The sequence below is a fragment of the Thamnophis sirtalis genome, unplaced genomic scaffold (assembly GCF_051295495.1).
Source record: "Thamnophis sirtalis isolate CommonGarterSnake01/CBP01778 unplaced genomic scaffold, rThaSir2_p1.2 scaffold_15, whole genome shotgun sequence".
NCBI lineage: Eukaryota > Metazoa > Chordata > Lepidosauria > Squamata > Natricidae > Thamnophis > Thamnophis sirtalis.
Window position 1 is genome coordinate 23,594,640 of NW_028261395.1, and position 17,988 is coordinate 23,612,627.

General features: G+C 40.4%; 1 protein-coding gene across 9 annotated transcripts in view; it reads left to right on the forward strand.

Annotated features, from left to right (window-relative positions):
- The window catches only part of KAT6B (lysine acetyltransferase 6B), a 91,080-nt gene that overhangs the window by 40,183 nt on the left and 32,909 nt on the right, over positions 1–17,988 (forward strand). For 7 of the 9 annotated variants that reach the window (XM_087702175.1, XM_087702172.1, XM_087702177.1 and 4 more), the window contains 5 exons: positions 7,269–8,197; positions 9,034–9,155; positions 11,631–11,746; positions 12,916–13,057; positions 15,360–15,521. In XM_087702175.1, coding sequence (XP_087558301.1) covers positions 7,269–8,197; positions 9,034–9,155; positions 11,631–11,746; positions 12,916–13,057; positions 15,360–15,521 — 1,471 coding nt within the window. The remainder of the gene's footprint in view (positions 1–7,268; positions 8,198–9,033; positions 9,156–11,630; positions 11,747–12,915; positions 13,058–15,359; positions 15,522–17,988) is intronic. The other 2 variants (XM_087702179.1, XM_087702180.1) reach the window with 2 other exon arrangements.

A 17,988-nucleotide genomic window follows, 5' to 3' on the forward strand; every position in this document is an offset into this window, starting at 1 on the left:
GCAAAAAACTGGCCTTTTTTAAACTCATTTTTGCCCCACCCCCATCCCCCGGAACACTCTACAAGCCTCCTAAGGGTTATTCATGCCCCCCTTTTTTGGGGGGGGGAACAGGTCCGTTTTTGCGAAAAACTTTGGGGATTTTTGCAGAGTGCAAAAACTTTTTTTTATTAATTTGCCTCTTCAAAACCTTGGTGCGTCTTATACTCTGAAAAATACGGTAATTGCTTTTCATCCTAAAGAAGTCGGTGTTCTGTATGAAAATTCTCAGTCATCCAGGTTATAGTTGTCCCAAAGGTGCTTTTTCAAGAGGTAGCAGGACTTTCTGGTGTGTTGTTGTTTTAAAAGTTGCTTCACTTCTCATCTAGGAAACTTCTTCAGCTCTGGCTGGATGGTGGGGAATGGAAAGATTTATACCCAGATTTATGGTCTGTATGCTTGTGCTTTGAATGCCCAGATTCCAAGAATTAACTAGCAATTCTATGAGTTTGGTTGTTTTCTTACAGATGTTTCATTACCCAAATTAGGTAACATCACAGTGCTAAAAAGGAGAAGCGCTCTCTGCTCTCCACTCACCTGGGTGTTGCTTGTGAGGAAGCCTTTTGGTTTTCTTTTTGACTCTTTGGAATGATATGTAGATGTTGTTTATCTTATGTTCTCGCTGATGTCTGATTTGTATTGAGTGCCCAACTTCCAAGAATTCCCTAGCAATTTTGGACTTGGTTTGGTCTAGGATGCTCACAATTTCCCAGTTGAAATTATGGGTAAACTATGGTCTGTTCATGGGTTGTGCGCCGTGTAACGGAGTGAGCTACCATTACTTGTGCCAGCTTCTGCCAGTCTAGCAGTTCGAAAGCATGTAAAACCCTGTTAGACGGAAAGATACTGGCAAGTCAACCAGACATTGTGGTAATAGATAAGGGCCAGAAGTCAGTGGTGGTGATGGACAGCACTGCCAAGTGACAACATCAAGAAATAAGGGGGAAAGAAATGAGAAAAGTATCAGGGTCTGAAGGAAGTGGATAGGATGAGGAAGGCCAAAGTGGTCCCAGTGCAGTAGTATTCTGCAGGTTCTGACCAGTTCTGGAGAACGGGTAGTGGAAATTTTAAATAGTTTGGAGAATCGTTAAATACCACCTCTGACTGGCCTTGTCCCCATCTATTTTCTGCCTCCTGTGTCCCAGCTGATTGGGAAGGAACGGGGATTTTGCAGTATCCTTCCTCTGACACGCCCACCAAGCCAGCCACGGCCTACAGAACTGGTAGTATAAGCTAGTGCTGCGTAATAGAGTGAACTCCCATTACTTGTCCCAGCTTCTGCCAATCTAGCAGTTTGAAAGCATGTAAAAATGCAAGTAGAAAAATAGGAACCACCTTTGGTGGGAAGGTAACAGTGTTCCATACACCTTTGGCATTTAGTCATGCCAGCCACATGATCATGGAGATGTCTTCGGACAGCGCTGGCTCTTCGGCTTTGAAACGGAGATGAGCACCACCCCCTAGAGCCGGGAACAACTAGCACATATGTCTATATGTCCTTTATCTGTGGTGTTAAAAGAGACAAGATTTAGCAGATGAGGCAAAAATAGCTTGCGAGCTTTAGCCTTCGCTATTTTTTTTTAAAGCGATATCTAATGCAAATTGTATTCAAGTACTGTATGTACGGTATATTTTTCTCATACATTAATACCACTATCATATTTAAAAACCTACTCTATTCTATTCCTGTTTAAATGAGTTCCAGATTTCAATACACTTGCTGATGCAAAGTTTATATCTGTAGGCAGTTTGCTTGTAAATGACCAGCACAGTCTGATTTTTGATCTATTTAAGTTTCCTCTGCTTCAACCTCCTTCTTTCAGCCATAGGAAGGGCATGGAGTATCCATTCACATTGTCCAGTTGTCAAACTCCATGAACTACTTTCTCCTAACACTTAGTAGGCATAGGACATTGTAGAAACATTTGTTTTATAAAAGCACAATCCTTATTACCGTGGCACGACAAAACCGCGAAGCCCTTATCCGCGGAGACATAAGCGCGTCGCTAAAGCCACAACGTCATCATCGCGTGTCATCACTGCCGCGACAACAGCGCGGCAACAGAAGGGCGCTTTAAAACAGCGCCGTGGCAGAAAGCCGATTTCAATTAAGGTAAGGGTTAGGATTAGGTTTAGGGGTTTGTTTTAGGGTTAGGTTTAGGGTTTAGGTTTAGGTTTAGGGTTAGAGTTAGGGTTAGGTTTAGGGTTAGGGTTAGGTTTAGGGTTCGGTTTAGGGTTAGGTTTAGGGTTAGGTTTAGGGTACTGAGTGCTTGGGAATGGGTGGATTTGCCCTCCGCAATTATGTCATCGCGGTAGGGTCGTGTTTTTCCTTAGCGCTTCGAACGGCGCGAATTAGTCTTCGCGCTTATGTCTCCGCAGATAAGGGCTTCACGGATTTGTGGTGGAACCCCTTATTACATCTCCCATAAAATGCTGTTTTTGAATTGTAGCTTTTTATTGTGACAATGACATGTCATACTATGGTTTTATCTTTGTCGTATTTTTTGTACTTTTCTTAAAACACTATTTTATACGGGGGGTGGGTTTCTTTTCTTTTTGACAACATATCTATCTCCATCATTATTTTTGTGATTTGCTTTTCTTTCTCCTTTTTATTATTAATAGGGAAACATCATAAAAACTATATATAGATAAATTAAATTGACCCACATCATTGAGGGAATAATACAGAAATGATACTGCTTAATTTACCTTTATGGCTTGAACAATAATATGAAAACATGTGGCTTCTGGTGTCTGTTAGCATCTACTACTTATACTTATTAGCTAGTTTTGTGTAGCGGTGAAACCACCAGACTAGAAACCAGGAGATGGTGTTCTGCCTATGGATAAAAACCAGCTGAGTAACTTTGGACCTTCTTCTCTCAACCCAACCCAATCTAACCCAACCCAACAGAGTTGATATTATTGTTGGGAAAAGAGGAGTAAGCGATATTAGTTATGTTCTCTACCTTGAGTTATTTATAAAAATAATAAAGACAGAGTTTTAAAAAAAATCTAAAGGAGAGAGAAATCAATCACAACTGTAGCTTCATAGCTAATGCCAGGGTTTGAAATATTCAAATGGCTACGTGGAAAGATTAGAGGAGTAATCACATTGCCAACGGCCAGTAGCTAATAAACTTAGCAGTACATGAGAATGAACACTCAATGATGGACCGAATGGAATGATGTCACTTTCTTTAAACGAAATGGCTACCTTAGGTTGACCTTTCTTTTCATGTTAATGTTACTTATAGTTCTTCCATTAAGTGTCTGTGTGCAGTGGGGGAGATGCCTTCTATAGAGTATTTAATATTCAGTGAGTTGTAGGAAGGGATTAAATTGATTTGAAGTCACTACACTATTTTCTGTTGACTTTCACTTGGATAACTCTTCCTGTCTGTGGATAGTCACTTTCTCGTTCATTCTCGTAAAATGAACGAGAAAGTGAAATATCCTCATTTTAATCTCTAATACCATTGAGATGGGCCTGACATTTACTGTTTTAAAAAGTGCTTTCTTCAATCTTTCAGTGCTTCCTTAAGCGAACTGTATGTTCTTTCTCACTAAATTTCAGTACTACTCACTCATTCCTTCCCCAGTGTGTTTTCCTTTTAATTTTATTTACGCCTCTGTAACTTTTTGCTAGGCTTGCACACTTTTTTTTTTGCAGTTAAAGAAAAATAAATTACTGTGTTTGCATTTTGTTTCTTAATGGTATGCAGAACCACATTCTTCTTTAGAAACTAATTTACTTTAAGTGGCATTTTATGGCCGATATAAAAGTGGTGTTTTTATAAGTAATCATCTATGTATGTGTTATATGAGCGCATGCCACATTTGGGGGATCGCCTTCCTCTATATTGTCTGAATTTTGTTTTTATTGTTGTTGCCTTAATAGAATAAATTGCCTTGAAGCTTATCTGTGGTGACCCACTGGATGTGTATTGTAGTTGTATCTATGCTCCTGAGGCAAGCATTTCATTTGCCAGATGCCACCTCACATACAATCAATGAAACAAACCATTCTTATAAGTAGGGTTAAACTATCCTAATTGTATATTATGCTGGGTGAAGTGTATTAACTTTATATTGCATTAGGTCTTTAAATTGCTACCATGGTTATCAGATCAGCCTGTAGCCTCAGGGTTCCATTCCCGCAAGGTTCTTTAATTCAGAATTTGGCAATATACGCTGTGACCTTCTTCAAGGAAGAACATGTTTTACTGGAAGCGATTGACTTCTTGTCACATAGGTTTGACATCTGTGCAGAATTTATTAGAGAACATACCATCACTCTGTTAAGAAGAACTGACTTCTGGCTATCTAAGCTTTCACAGGACTGGCTGAAAATCAATGGGCTCAGCTTTTTACATAAATGGCTATGGCAGACAAGGCAGTTTTTTTTCTTTCTTATTTTCAAGGAAGTTTCTCTTTACAAAACATTAGGTGTTGGACCTATTGATCACTTTTAAAATTGTTTCTTATTAGTTTTCTTGCTATGAAATGGCTCGGGTGCAGAGGTGGGACACTGCCGGTTCAGACAGGTTTGGGCGTACCAGTTGTTACAGTAGGTGACGCCCACCTCTACTCGGGTGCAATTCTAGGACTGTTTCAGAAACCTCCATTGGAGGGGTATGGTTAATGTTAAAGTGTAGTCTGAATTTAATGTAATTAACTATGATTAATGCCTATTCCTAAGGGGACATGGTGGCTCAGTGGCTAAGATGCTGAGCTTGTCGATCAGAAAGGTCAGCTGTTCGAATCCCTAGTGCCGCGTAATGGAGTGAGCTTCCGTTACTTGTCCCAGCTTCTGCCAAACTAGCAGTTCGAAAGCACGTAACAGTGCAAATAGAAAAATAGGGACCACTTTGGTAGGAAGGTAACAACGTTCTGTGTGCCAGCCACATGACCACGGAGGCAGCTTTGGATACCGCTGGCTCTTCGGCTTTGAAACAGAGATGAGTGCCGCCTCCTAGAGTTGGGAATGACTAGCACATATGTGAGATGGGAATCTTTACCTTTAATGTCTATTCTGGGAAAGTGCTTAACCGTTTTTAAGAAGCGTGGAAAATATGGGAATGGAAGGGATCTTGTGTTTGTGTGAGTGACTCTCAATTTATGCTTAGTAAAAGTGCATTATGCTTCTTTGCAGATTTACAACACCCTTAATGCACAGAATGCTTCACAATCATTGCATTTTCTATTTCAGGTGGCTAACAATATTTCCTTCCAAGATTGAAAATTATTACATATTATCATCATCAGAATAAATAAAAATCAAGCAGCTTTAAAAATAAAGTTAGAGCTATGAAGGTTCCTATTCTGAAATAGAATGGGAACTATCTTAATAAGGTTTTACCAGGACATTTATTGAAACAGAGTATGTAAATGAAGTACCTCAGTTTTTTCTCAAGCATGGCAACTTTAAGATGGATGGACTTCACCTTCCAGAATTCCTCAACCAACAAAGCAAAGCTGACTGGGGAATTCTGGGAGTTGAAGTCCACCCATCGAAAAGTTGCCAAGGTTGAAAAACACGGAAGTGCATGAAAAACACGGAAGTGCCACATGCAGGTGGCACCTGTAAAACGATGAAAACTATATTATACAAGTAGTCCTCACCTTAAGATCACAATTGAGCCCAACTTTCTGTTGGTAAGCAAGGCAGTTGTTAAGTCAGTTTTGCCCCATTTTATCATCTTTCTTCTACAGTTTGTAAGCGAATTGCTTCAGTTGTTAAGCTAGTAACACGATCTTAAGAGTATCTGACTTTCCTCATTGACTTTGCTTGTCAGAAGGTCGCAAAAGGGGATTGCATGACCCCGGGACACAGCGACCGTCATACATACACGCCAACTGACAAGCATCCAAATTGTGATCATGTGCCTGTGAAGAGGCTGCAACAGTCATTAAGTGTGAGAAACTGTCTCCAGTCACTTTTTACAGTGCTGTTTTAACTTTGAACGGTCACTAAATGAATGGTTATTAAGTCGAGGACTACCTGTGCTTGGCAGTACAAGCTGTTCCCCTTAAATAGGTCTGCTGTGAACACCCAAAAGGAGTGAGCTCATACCCTAGGCCTGTTTTCTTGTTGTGAGGAAAGCAGGTTGAGATTGTGGCCCATCGGTTTCCAGCAGCAGAGGAGGAGGAGGAGGAGGAGGAGGAGGAGGAGGAGGAGGAGGAGGAGGAGTGGTAGTAGTAGTAGTAGTAGTCTGGGCTGGCTTCTGAGCCTTTGGAAGGCTCTGAGTGAGGAAGCAGAATCAAAGGCAGATGCAGAGCCAGGGCCTTCTGTTCGCCCCCCAGGTGGAAACGCAGCTGTCTTTGGGACCTGAGCTGAGTGTGGGAGAGGAACAGATGGGGCCCATCCCAGATGCACGTATGGGTAGAGAGGAGAGGAGAGCAACAGAAAGCAATAAGCCAGCTCTCAGGGAAAATAACTCATAGATGCTAGCCAGCCTCACCCTGGCTGGGAAATAAATAGTAGTGGTTTGGGAGTGGCCTGTTGTCGCAGACAACCATTTATTTTCTAGTGTACATCAATCAACTTGAATAACCAGGTTTGTTGGGACTAATTGCTCTATATTTGAGGTGCCATCTGAGTCTCTTGCTAGGAAATACCCTGTTTCCCTGAAAATAAGACCTCCTTGGATAATAAGCCCAATTGGGCTTTTGAGTCCGGACACTAAAATAAGCCATCCCCGAAAATAAGCCCTCCCAGAAAATATTGCAACACAGCGGAGGCCATGAGGTGACCACGCTGGCCGCCTCCTGCACCTCAAAAATAATAAGACCTCCCCAAAAATAAGGCCTCACACTTATTTTCAGGGTCAAAAGAAATAAGACCCTGTCTTATTTTCAGGGAAACACGGTAATAGGTAGTGAATTTGCCCCAGCCAATGTAAACAGGGGCTGTTTCTACTTGGCTCAATCATTGAAGGACATTTTTAATCTGGAGTATTCATGTGAACAGAGACTGTCCGTGCCCTGTTTCCCAAGGGGAAAAGACGCTCCTTTGTGACTAATTCTTTTTGGTTCTGTCTATCCAACGTGCATAATAAAGTCTGTTTCTGCCCTGTTTTAAAATGGGGGTTGTTTTAGTTGTGAGTAAGCGGTTTCTCATTGCTTGCAAAGGCTGGGTCAGAACAGTTGATTCTCTGGGCACCCAGATACGGCATGTTGTTTCTCTGCTCTGACCGTTCTCCTCTTCCTTCACTTTTCTCTGCTAGGTCTGTTCCCAGTGCGGAAGGATCCAAGAATGCATTCCCAGGAAGGGGGTCACCTGGTAGGGGTCAAAAGACTAAAGTCTGTACCACACCTTCATCTGGTCATGCTGCATCTGTGAAGGATTCAAGCAGCAGATTGGCTGTTACAGACCTCACCTGGCCTGGTGCCACCGCCACCAAAATCACCACCATCACCTCCACCTACATACCTGCCGCTACACTTAACGTTAACAAGAAAACCCAGGGGCTCATTGATGGCCTCACTAAGTTTTTCACACCATCACCCGATGGTCGCAGATCACGAGGTGAAATAATTGACTTTTCAAAGCATTATCGTCCAAGGAAAATGGCCTCCCAGAAACCCTCCTGTACTTCTCATGTGTTGGCTACAGGTACCACACAAAAGCTAAAACCTTCTTCACTTCCGCCCCCGGCCCCCACCTCTGTTCACAGCCCCGGTTCACAAAAATCCAGCACTTCCATCTCTTCTGGTTCTCCCCAGAGTTCCTCCGGTCAGCCGTTCGCGCTCTCCTTTAGCGGCCTTCCTAATCACAGCCAGCTTTTTGATGGACTTTCTCATATTTACGCTGCTCAGGGACAGTCGCGCCCAAAGGGGCAGCCATGTTATGCCCCTCCCAAGCGTTGGCATCGTAAAGCAGCATTCTCTCCCGCGCCCGCGCCCAATCCTGCTTTCTGTGAAAAGGAAGAGATTAGCGATAGGTTGGTTTCTCCTCCCACCACCACCACTGGGTGGGCTGTGTCTAGAGGACATGCTTTCAAAGCAATTGCTGGCTTCGAGCAGACAACCTTCCTTAAAAAGCACGTGGTTCTAGGCAGATTAAAGTATAAAGTGACCCCTCAGGTGGGGACCCCCTCGCCACCAGGGAAGGGGAGCTTGGCAGCCGGAAGAATTAAGCCTGATCAGGATGATGGTAAGCAACAGGTCCAAGCGCCCAATTAAACCTGCATCCCTCCCAGACCCAAATTCTTATTTTGTCACCCAGGTTGTTCTTACTTCACTCTTATATCGGAAGCAGTGAGCATATTGACCTTGTAACTAATGCTGACTAACCCTGCCAAAGCGCTTTCCCAACTAATGCTGCCTCATCTCATTTGTCGTCATGTGCCTGCTGTGGCTTTCACATTCTCATCTCTCCATGGTTTTGCTGGCGCTTTTTCTGGTTGCATATCGGTAGCCACTTCATCACCTTCGACGCCCTTTCTGTGCTTATGGTCCTATTTTGGCATATGGTTAGGATCCCCCATTTCGGCATTTCATCTTCCTTCTCCTCCATTTGCTTTTCTTCCATGAAAAACGGCATCCTGCTACACAACGCTGAATCTGTACGATTGTGAAATTTATTTCTTCTGGTTTTTTTTTTGTTTTCTTAAAACATATCTTTATGAAGTAAAAATACCCATATATTCCTCTATTTCTAATCTGCTTTTGATATTCTTTTTAAGATTAGGTTAATGCAACTGTATGATACATTTTTATATGTAGGATTTCACAGCAGTAGAAGCATGAAAAGTGTAATAAGCATTTTAACAGATGTAAAATATTTAAACATCTTTTAAATATTTGCCCAGAGTTTTTTTAATGGTCAAGGTACTTAAAATTGATAGATGTATTATCTCAATGGAAAATTCAAGGGTTTGAAAGCAGGAAAACTGTCCAGAAAGAGAAACAGAAGTTCCATTTTGTTAGTTTAAGGCACTTTTTGCCCTCATGTTGGTGAAGAAATTCTCTGCTGATTTTAAACAACAGGTACAGAAATCAAAATAAGCATCAAACAAGAAAATTCAGATCTGTTTGTGGTGGGAAGCAAGAACTTTGTTACAGAAGAAGATTTGAACATGTTTAAACAGGCCCAGGAACTGGCAATGGAGGTAAGCAGGAGGGCAGGTGTCAGACATAATCTTCTACTCAACAGTGGTAGTAATTTTAATTGTATTTAATTTAATTTAATTGTTTGATTCTCCTTGAAATTTAACATTGGGTGTGTATTTTTTCTATTCAAAACAAACATAATTTTAAAAACGTCTTAGAAGTGGTTATGTTTATTCTTTAAATGTTGGCCTTCTGCATTCTGATTTTAGAAATGTAAACTTGAAACATATAATTATGTAATATAACATTGACAGGAATTTTGTTGATGATGAGTTTGTCTCCCAGCTAAGAAATATTCTCTTCTTTGGGCTGATATGCTCTATGCCCAATTTTTAAGTGTTTTCTTTTTTTTTTCTTCGTTTCTAGTAGTTGCTTTGTCTAGAACAACTTTTTATGTATATAAAGTTTTTTATGTTTTCATTTTCATAACATATAATCACATGTATACTATTACATAGCCAACATTGTATTGTATTATTAAATGTTTACATCAATTCATTTTACCATCAACTCCCAAATACGATTATTGGCTCTTCTGCTCTCCATACACCATATTTGTACCTTATCCATCACTTTCTTCTCCCTCTCTCCTCCCCCTCCCTACCTTTCTTCCCTCTGTCATCCTTCTCTTCACTACTTCCCCTTCCTCTCTCCTTCTCCTCTCTCCCCTTTCCACTCCTTCTTTCTCTCCTCCTCTTTCCCCCCTCTCTCCTATCCCTCTCTTCTTCCCTTACCTCTCTCCTCTACTTCCCACTCTTCATCTCATTTACTTGGTGTATTTCAGTTTCTGAGTGAGCTCCATTTTATGTTGATGGTATTTATAATTCCTTTTCAGTATACATATTTAATTTTAACATATATCTTTCTTTTTTTAAAAAGAGAGAATAAAAAAGTATACATATATAGTCATTATACTTTTAAACCCAACGACCCCTGCCTAATTTTGGCTGAAATGTAGACCTGGTTACATTTCCCAGCTATTCTCAGCATTATATACATCCTTACATGCCCCCAATTTGTGATTCTGTCTTTAAATCTCAATAGTTTCCCCATATTTCATGTTCCCTCTCCATTTTTCCATATCTTGGTTTAGGTTACCCTTAATTGTCTATAAATGGCAATCCTTACTCTTCAATGTTCATTACAATTCCCTTAATCTACTATATAGAATAACAAGCAGTACACATCTCACTTTGTTCATCATCTTAAAAGTTCGATATATGTCCATGTTTCATATATTTTAACCCATGCTTAATTGTCCTTCTATTTTAAGTTCAGTTCAGTTTTCTTTTTCCAAATCTGAGTTTGAGTACGAAAATTAGAACAAAACTTAGATGCTTTTAAAAGAGAAAAAAATATTTGCAGGTAGTCCTTGACTTACAACTATTCATTTAGTGACCGTTCAAAGTTACAGCGGCTCTGAAAAAAGTGACTTATGACTGTTTCTCGCACTTACGGCTGCTGCAGCTTCCCCATGGTGGTCCCATGATCAAAATTCAGGGGCTTGGCAGCTGGCTCGTATTTATGACAAGTGTCATATCACTTTGACACATAGAAAAGATACCTTTTTATGCTTTTAGAGGGAAACCACTTATTGTATTAAAGATTAAGAAAGTCCAGTGTTTTAAATAAAAATAAAATGTTTAAAAATAAAGGAACTGAGCTTTCTTCAACTTCAAAGCAAAATTTAGTTCTGGTTTCAGCTGAGGATTTACTTAATAGTTTATCCAAAGCCGATGTTCGTTCCAAGGTCACGTGATCTCCAACTTTATGGGTCACATGACCTCCATCTTTATGGGTCACGTGATGTCTATCTTTATGGGTCATTGATCTCCATCTTTATGGGTCATATGATCTCCATCTTTATAATCTTCCCAATTGGCTTCCAACAGGGAAAGTCAACGAGGAAAGCCCAATTCGCTTAACATCCTCCAGTGACCTGTTTAACAATTGTGGAGAATAAAGGTCATAAATGGGACACAGCAGTGGTGGGATTCAAATAATTTAACAACTGGTTCTCTGCTCTAATGAATTCTTCCAACAACCAGTTCACCAAATTGCTCAGAAAGCTAACAATCGGTTCTCCCGAATTGGTGCAAACTGGCTGAATCCTACCACTGGAACACAGCTCTCTTAACTTAGCAATGTAAATTTTGGATTCAGTTGTGGTTGTAGGTCGAGGACTATTTGTAGTAGGGCTAAGTAGCCTTCCTACATAGCTGTCCTTAAGCTATTTGGCTGGACTACACATTTGCTCTCAATGCTTAAATACCAAGGAGACTTCATGTTTCTGTTGGAGTGACCACTGCCATTTTTAAGTTGCTACCTGTAGCCAGGTATCTCCTAACCTCTAGAAGCAAATAATCATCGGGGAGGGAGGGAGGGTGGGGAAAGTGTTTGAAATTGAAATATAGTGGGAGAAAAGGAATAGCCATTCTACACTGATACATTTTCTTAAAAACTGTCATTAATAGAAGATAGGTTGTAAAAACGGTGGAGAAGTAAATGGACGTTACCCTTCGGTGATAGAATTTGGAAAATATGAGATCCAGACCTGGTACTCCTCACCTTATCCACATGAATATGCAAGGTAAGAGAACTGTCCCTTTACATACTGTAGGTATGCCATGTATACATTTGCAGAGAATGGGAAGAAAATGTGATCCATATTATGATGCATTCAATCCAGAGCTGGGTTCCTACTGGTTTGCACTGGTTCAGTGGAACCGGTAGTGGAAATGGTGACTGGGTCGCCGAACCGGTAGGGACGGCATGCTCGCCACGTCCTTGAACCGGCAGTAATGCCGGCAGAAACCCACCCCTGGTTCAATCCCAGCCCATTGCGTCAATTATAGCTGCTACCATTTACAAGACGCCTCAGATTCAAAGGCTAGGTGAAAGTTGAATTCTATAGTATAGAACTCTGTTCCTGAAACCATATATAGAAATGTTAGTTTTTAACCCCAAATGAAGATGAAATAATAAGAAAGATTATGGACTGTGCCGAAATGGATAAACTAACAAAAGAAATACAGGGAAAGGAAGAATCAGAATTCTACCAGATATGGGATAAATGGTATAGGTGGATGGAAGAAAGAAAGAAAAATCAATGAAAGAATATAACAACACTCAAAAATAATAGTTATGAGTAAAATAAGAGGGTTAAGAATGGTGAAATCTAAATGAAATACGATAGAAGGGGAAATAATATAATGTGAGCGATATCAGTTGATGATTGCTAAGATAAAAAACAGGAAATTCCTGTTCGCACTGTATTGTATAAATGTGGTATACGTCTAATTTTTGTGTGTTTGTATTTTACATGTTTGTTAATAAAAATCTTTTTAAAAAAAAGAAATGTTAGTTTTTAGCTTATTTATTATCATTGAAATAATTTTTAAAATGAGCTCGATTCTCCCCCCCCTCCCAAAAAAATACTGTAGGTATCAAATTATGGTTCTGCTTCTTTTAGTTTACAAAATATTCACCGATAGTTATTCAGCAGGGACGATGGGCTCCAACTGAACTAATGCAATATTTACAGGGAGTTGTGCAGTTGTTGCATTCCTTTGGGATCTATATTATTAAACAGGTATTTGATTATTATCAATGTAAGCAGCTCGTTTAATTCCAGGCATGGCAGAATATCTGTTTTGACCAATTCTTCCTGTCTCTTTAATTCATCTGGAAGAAATAAAGGATAACTGTAATTGGTTCAAAAGCATTTCATACTGATACTCTGATTTTAAACTTCAACAGACTATCAAAGCTTTTCTTGTGTGAATTCTGTCTTAAATACATGAAAAGTAAAAATATCTTGCTAAGGCATGGGAAGAAGTGTGGCTGGTTTCATCCTCCAGCCAATGAGATCTACAGGAGGAAGGACCTTTCCGTGTTTGAGGTAGGTGATACTCCATTGCCCTCAGTAAGTACTGTGTGTGGTTGAAGATTATAGATACCTAGGCAATATTTTTGAGCTGTGTTTTCCTTGGTTTATTAGAGTCCATGCTATTAGGTCAGTGATGGCTAACTTTTTTGTTATCGCGTGCCAAAAGAATGCACCATTGCATTTATAATGCAATGTGTGTGCAACATCCCCCTGCTCCCCCATCCCCTGCGCATGCACGTGTGACTCCCCACCCCCCGTTTTGGACCTAGTAGGCCTTCCTGCAGCATCCCGGGCCAAAAACAGGCTGTGGAGCACGTCCCTGCACTCCCCCACACCTGCACGTGCAACACCCCCTCCCCCACACATGCACACATGTCCCCCGCATGTGCCCTGCACATGCGCAGCAGAGACTTAAAAACCAGCTGGCCGGCGGGAGGCGTGGGTGCATGCAGAGTGGACCTGAGCTTGGGCAACGGCTCACATGCCCACAGAGAGAACTCTGTATGCCACCTGTGGCACGTATGCCATAGGTTCGCCATCTCGGTAATAGGTTTATTGTACAGCGAAATATAATTCTTAATCTTACCAAATGTCCTGATACTTCACATTGACTGTTTCCAGCAGAAAGTCTTTTTGCTGCTGTTACTGTTTCCTAGTTCCTTCCTTGGCTTCCAGGTTGGTTCATTAATATGAGTGGTGAAGAGTTCATTGTTTATTTATAAATAACTTATCCCCTGTTGAGGAATGGATTGATAATGAATGTAAAGGTCATTGTTTAGACTGGCATCAGCCTACACATATCATTGGCATTCTTTGTACAATTGATGGGGTAATTTTTCAATTAAATAAAACAATGATTTAAAAAAATTGAAAAAAATAGTTGAAAAAAAATAAAACAATGAAAAATGAGCTCCAGGTGGAATGGGCAACCTTAATTTATTTCAAGTAATTTATTTAAAGTCCTTATGCAATCAATCTATAATCCTTATTTATTCAGTGACCAGTAAAAATTGAAAAGAACAAAAAGTGAAGCAAATAAATATAATAGTATATTAACAATATACTATTATATTTTATTAAATCACAAAATATAACATTAACTGTGACTGTGTTATTTACTTGGGTGGAAAATCTGAAACAGTAGGTATAAAATAAAAATAAAAACTATATGCCCCTACAATTTATTAGTTAAGATGTATCAGACCAAAATAATATTTAAAACAAAGATAGATATGTCAATTATATCTTGATTTCATCGCAACAAGACAAAATGGATCTGTTGCACATATAATGAATAATTTTAAATCCTGAAAGAGAAGGTTCATATAAAATTTATCTCAATAAATTTAAATTTAAATACAAGTTCATCTTGTTTACATCCTGATGAACAGTATTCAAAGCGTAAGTATTTTTCAGAATTTCTTAGACAATTACTCAGATCTGAAAGTCATGTATGTTGCTTTGACAGTTTAACGAACGGAAATGGAAAATTAAATCTCAAAAAAGTGGAGATAAAGCTTTATCTCATCTTCTTCTTTCCTGAGGTAATTAAGCTAGAAACATGGCATTTGAAGTGTATAATTAAGATGCATTTAGACCTCTGAAAAAGCTCTGTGTTTTATAATAAGAAGTTTACCCCATGTCTGCATTAGAAAGATTGCTGTTCTGTGAATGATTATAACTTAATTTACATTACACAGTGAGAAATACAGTGATATAGTCTTACATATCCTGGATCCCCATTGGCCTTACAATATTTTTGGGGTGAAATTTTAGGAAGTGGGAAAAAAGAATAGGCACTTGTTATTCAATCCCATGTTATTCAATCCCCTTGTCCCAATAAAACCCCTTTTATTTAGGTTAAAGGGAATTCCTCCAGCAAAATCCCGGTGAACAGTCTTTCATGAGATTTCACAACTACACACCTTTATTAGGCTTGGAGAGCTGCCAGGCCGGTATCTTCCAAACGCCACTCTGTAGCAGACATACTTGGCAAGAAGTCAGGAACAGATCTATTCTATCTGAAAGCTACTCCAAAACATGACAAATTAGATTCTTATTTGCAGATGTGATAGTACAGACAGTGAGAGCAATGTTACTCTCTACTTTTTTGCATCACCCCTCATGGCTGTTAAGCTTATTAAAGCTTAACATAGTTGATGTCTAATTAGAGAAAATGAACCAAAAATAGAAAAAATTGGATTACCTTGTGTACATTTCACTGGAAGAATAAATGGCACAGACAGATCCTTGTAGAGTTGCGTTGAGCTGCTGCTATGCTAAGATACTGATGTGAAAATTCTCTTCTCTCTAGGTTGATGGGAATATCAGCAAGATTTATTGCCAAAACCTTTGCTTGTTAGCAAAGCTCTTTCTTGACCATAAAACCTTATACTATGACGTTGAGCCATTCCTTTTCTATGTTCTCACCAAGAATGATGAGAAAGGGTGCCACTTAGTTGGATACTTCTCCAAGGTAAAAGTTTGATCTTACCATTACCAGAGTGTCTTGCTTTTATGCAGAATGTTTGTTGGGAAACGGCATTTCAAATGGGAAAGAACACATTTTTTTTACTGTTTGAAAATGCCATTATCTTTTTAAAAAGTGTTCTGAGGACATTGGATTTAGGTAACAAATACAGTGCACAGATCAGTGGTGGAATTCACTTAGGTTTACCACTGGTTCACAACTGTGAGCGAGCGGATGTGTGCTTTCCGTACATGCATGCAACTTTCCACGCATGTGCTTTGCTCGTACGCAGTAGTGGTTTGGTGGTCTTGGTCGCTGGAACTGGCAGCGACCCAGGCCTGCCACTCCCCTGAACCAGTTCTTCGGGCGGGGCCATAGGCTCCGCCATCTTCTTTTTTTGCTTCTGTGCATGCTCAGAATAATTTTTATTGCACTGTGCATGCGCCCGCAACGCCCACGAGCAAACCAGCAGTAGTGCCTGCCAGAACCGACCCCTGGTGTACACATATGTACGAACTGGTCCAAATTGGCTGAGTACTACTTCTGGCACAGATCCTTTAAATCACCCATGTTTGAAGCAAAACCTAACAGTATAATAATGGCTGTTCAGAGGAGGTGCTGCCTTTGGCCATTTAATTCTCCCTCACTTTATTGAGTTGCATATTTCATATAATTTGTCACCTGCATATAGTATGTTCAATCTGTACTTCCCTCATTAGTACCTGGAAGAAATGGCATAATATTATTTAAAAAAATAAAATAACTGGGCTTTGCAACCCTAGAATCTCAGACCAGATTAAAGGCTACGTTTTGTGGAAATCTAACTCTTCAAAACCCAAGAACCAGGACTGAAATCCAGCAGGTTCTGGAGAACCAGCTGGGCCGAGAGTGGTGTGGGAATGGAGATTTTGCAGTATCCTTCCCCTGCCATGGACACCAAGCCACACCATTCCCATCAAGCCATGCCCACAGAACTGGTAGTAAAAAAAATTCATCACTGCCAAGAACTGCTATGGATCCATGATCAGAAATGATAATTTTGCCACCGTCTGCCTATTTACGCCTCCCTTTCCAGCCTCCCACCCTTGTTTTTCTTTCTTTCAGGCTCAGATGAAGAGGATGCAGTGTGTGGGACCAGCAAAGTTGCCTCAGATTATCCCTGGTCTGGCATTGCCTTACGAAGTGTCTGAGCCTTACTCTATTGCTAAAGGAGTCCTGCTGTGAGTTGACCCATAGCTGTTTGTTGCTTAGATTTGTAGTTAGCAGGATGGGTTAAACAGAGGGAGGGAGTTCTCTTCTAGCACTCTTCTTCATCTGTTTGCTGTTTGGCCAGGAGTGACCATAGGGGGAGGGCCCAAAAAGTCAAGATGTCAGCCATAACGATGTGGTTGAAGTACGTAGAAAAGGTGGGACTTCGATCGCACGCCATCACGCTTCTTGACTTCCTTGGTCTCTTCCCATATGGACGCCCCTGTCAAAGATTATTTCTTTTTCCTTTTTTAATTTCCTAAAGTGTTTGCGCTCCCTTGATCTACCTGAAAGCATTCCAAGGTGTTTTATAGAATAGTACAAAGAGATACATGTTTACGTGGCAGAATAGCAATACTGAATTATGTGAGTTTCAAGGATTTCTGAATCGAGAAGTGCAAAAATAAAGAATAAGTCACCACAATATTAGATTCCTGCCAGCAGTCAGGTTGAAAGATATCAGCAGTTGCTTAGCAGGACATGCTCGGTGAGAATAAATCAGACCAAATCTTACAAAAATGATGAGGGCATAATACTTGGCCCAAAATTGTGTCCTCTCCATAGCAGAAAGGGCACGTGGACCAAGGTGGTTAAACATAAACATTTTATGTGATATTTTCTATCAAGTCCCTGATATAAAGAGAGGACTTCAAGAGAGGACCAGCTGTTGGTGTATGAAGGTACAGAAACATGAATACAGGTAGTCCTTCACTTACGACCATTCATTTAGTGACCTCTCAAAGTTACAGCAGCACTGAAAAAAGTGACTGGTCCTCGCACTTTGCAACTGTTGCACCATCCGCATGGTCACGCAATCAAAAATTGGGCACCTGGTAGATGGCATGTAAAGGTCGCAGTGTCCCAGGTCATGTGACTGCCATTTGAGACCACCTTAATTGTCTTCTGGCCAGCAAACTCAATGCGGGAAGCAGGATTTACCTAACCGCCACTCCCGTTCATTTAACAATTGCTATGATTCACTTACAAGGACTGTGGTGGCTCAGTGACTAAGACGCTGAGCTTGTCAATCAGAAAGGTTGGCAGTTCGGTGGTTCGAATCCCTAGCGCCGCGTAACGGAGTGAGCTCCTGTTACTCGTCCCAGCTTCTGCCAACCTAGCAGTTCCAAAGCATGTAAAAACTGCAAGTAGAAAAATAGGAACCACCTTTGGTGGGAAGGTAACAGCGTTCCGTGCACCTTCGGCGTTTAGTCATTCTGGCCACATG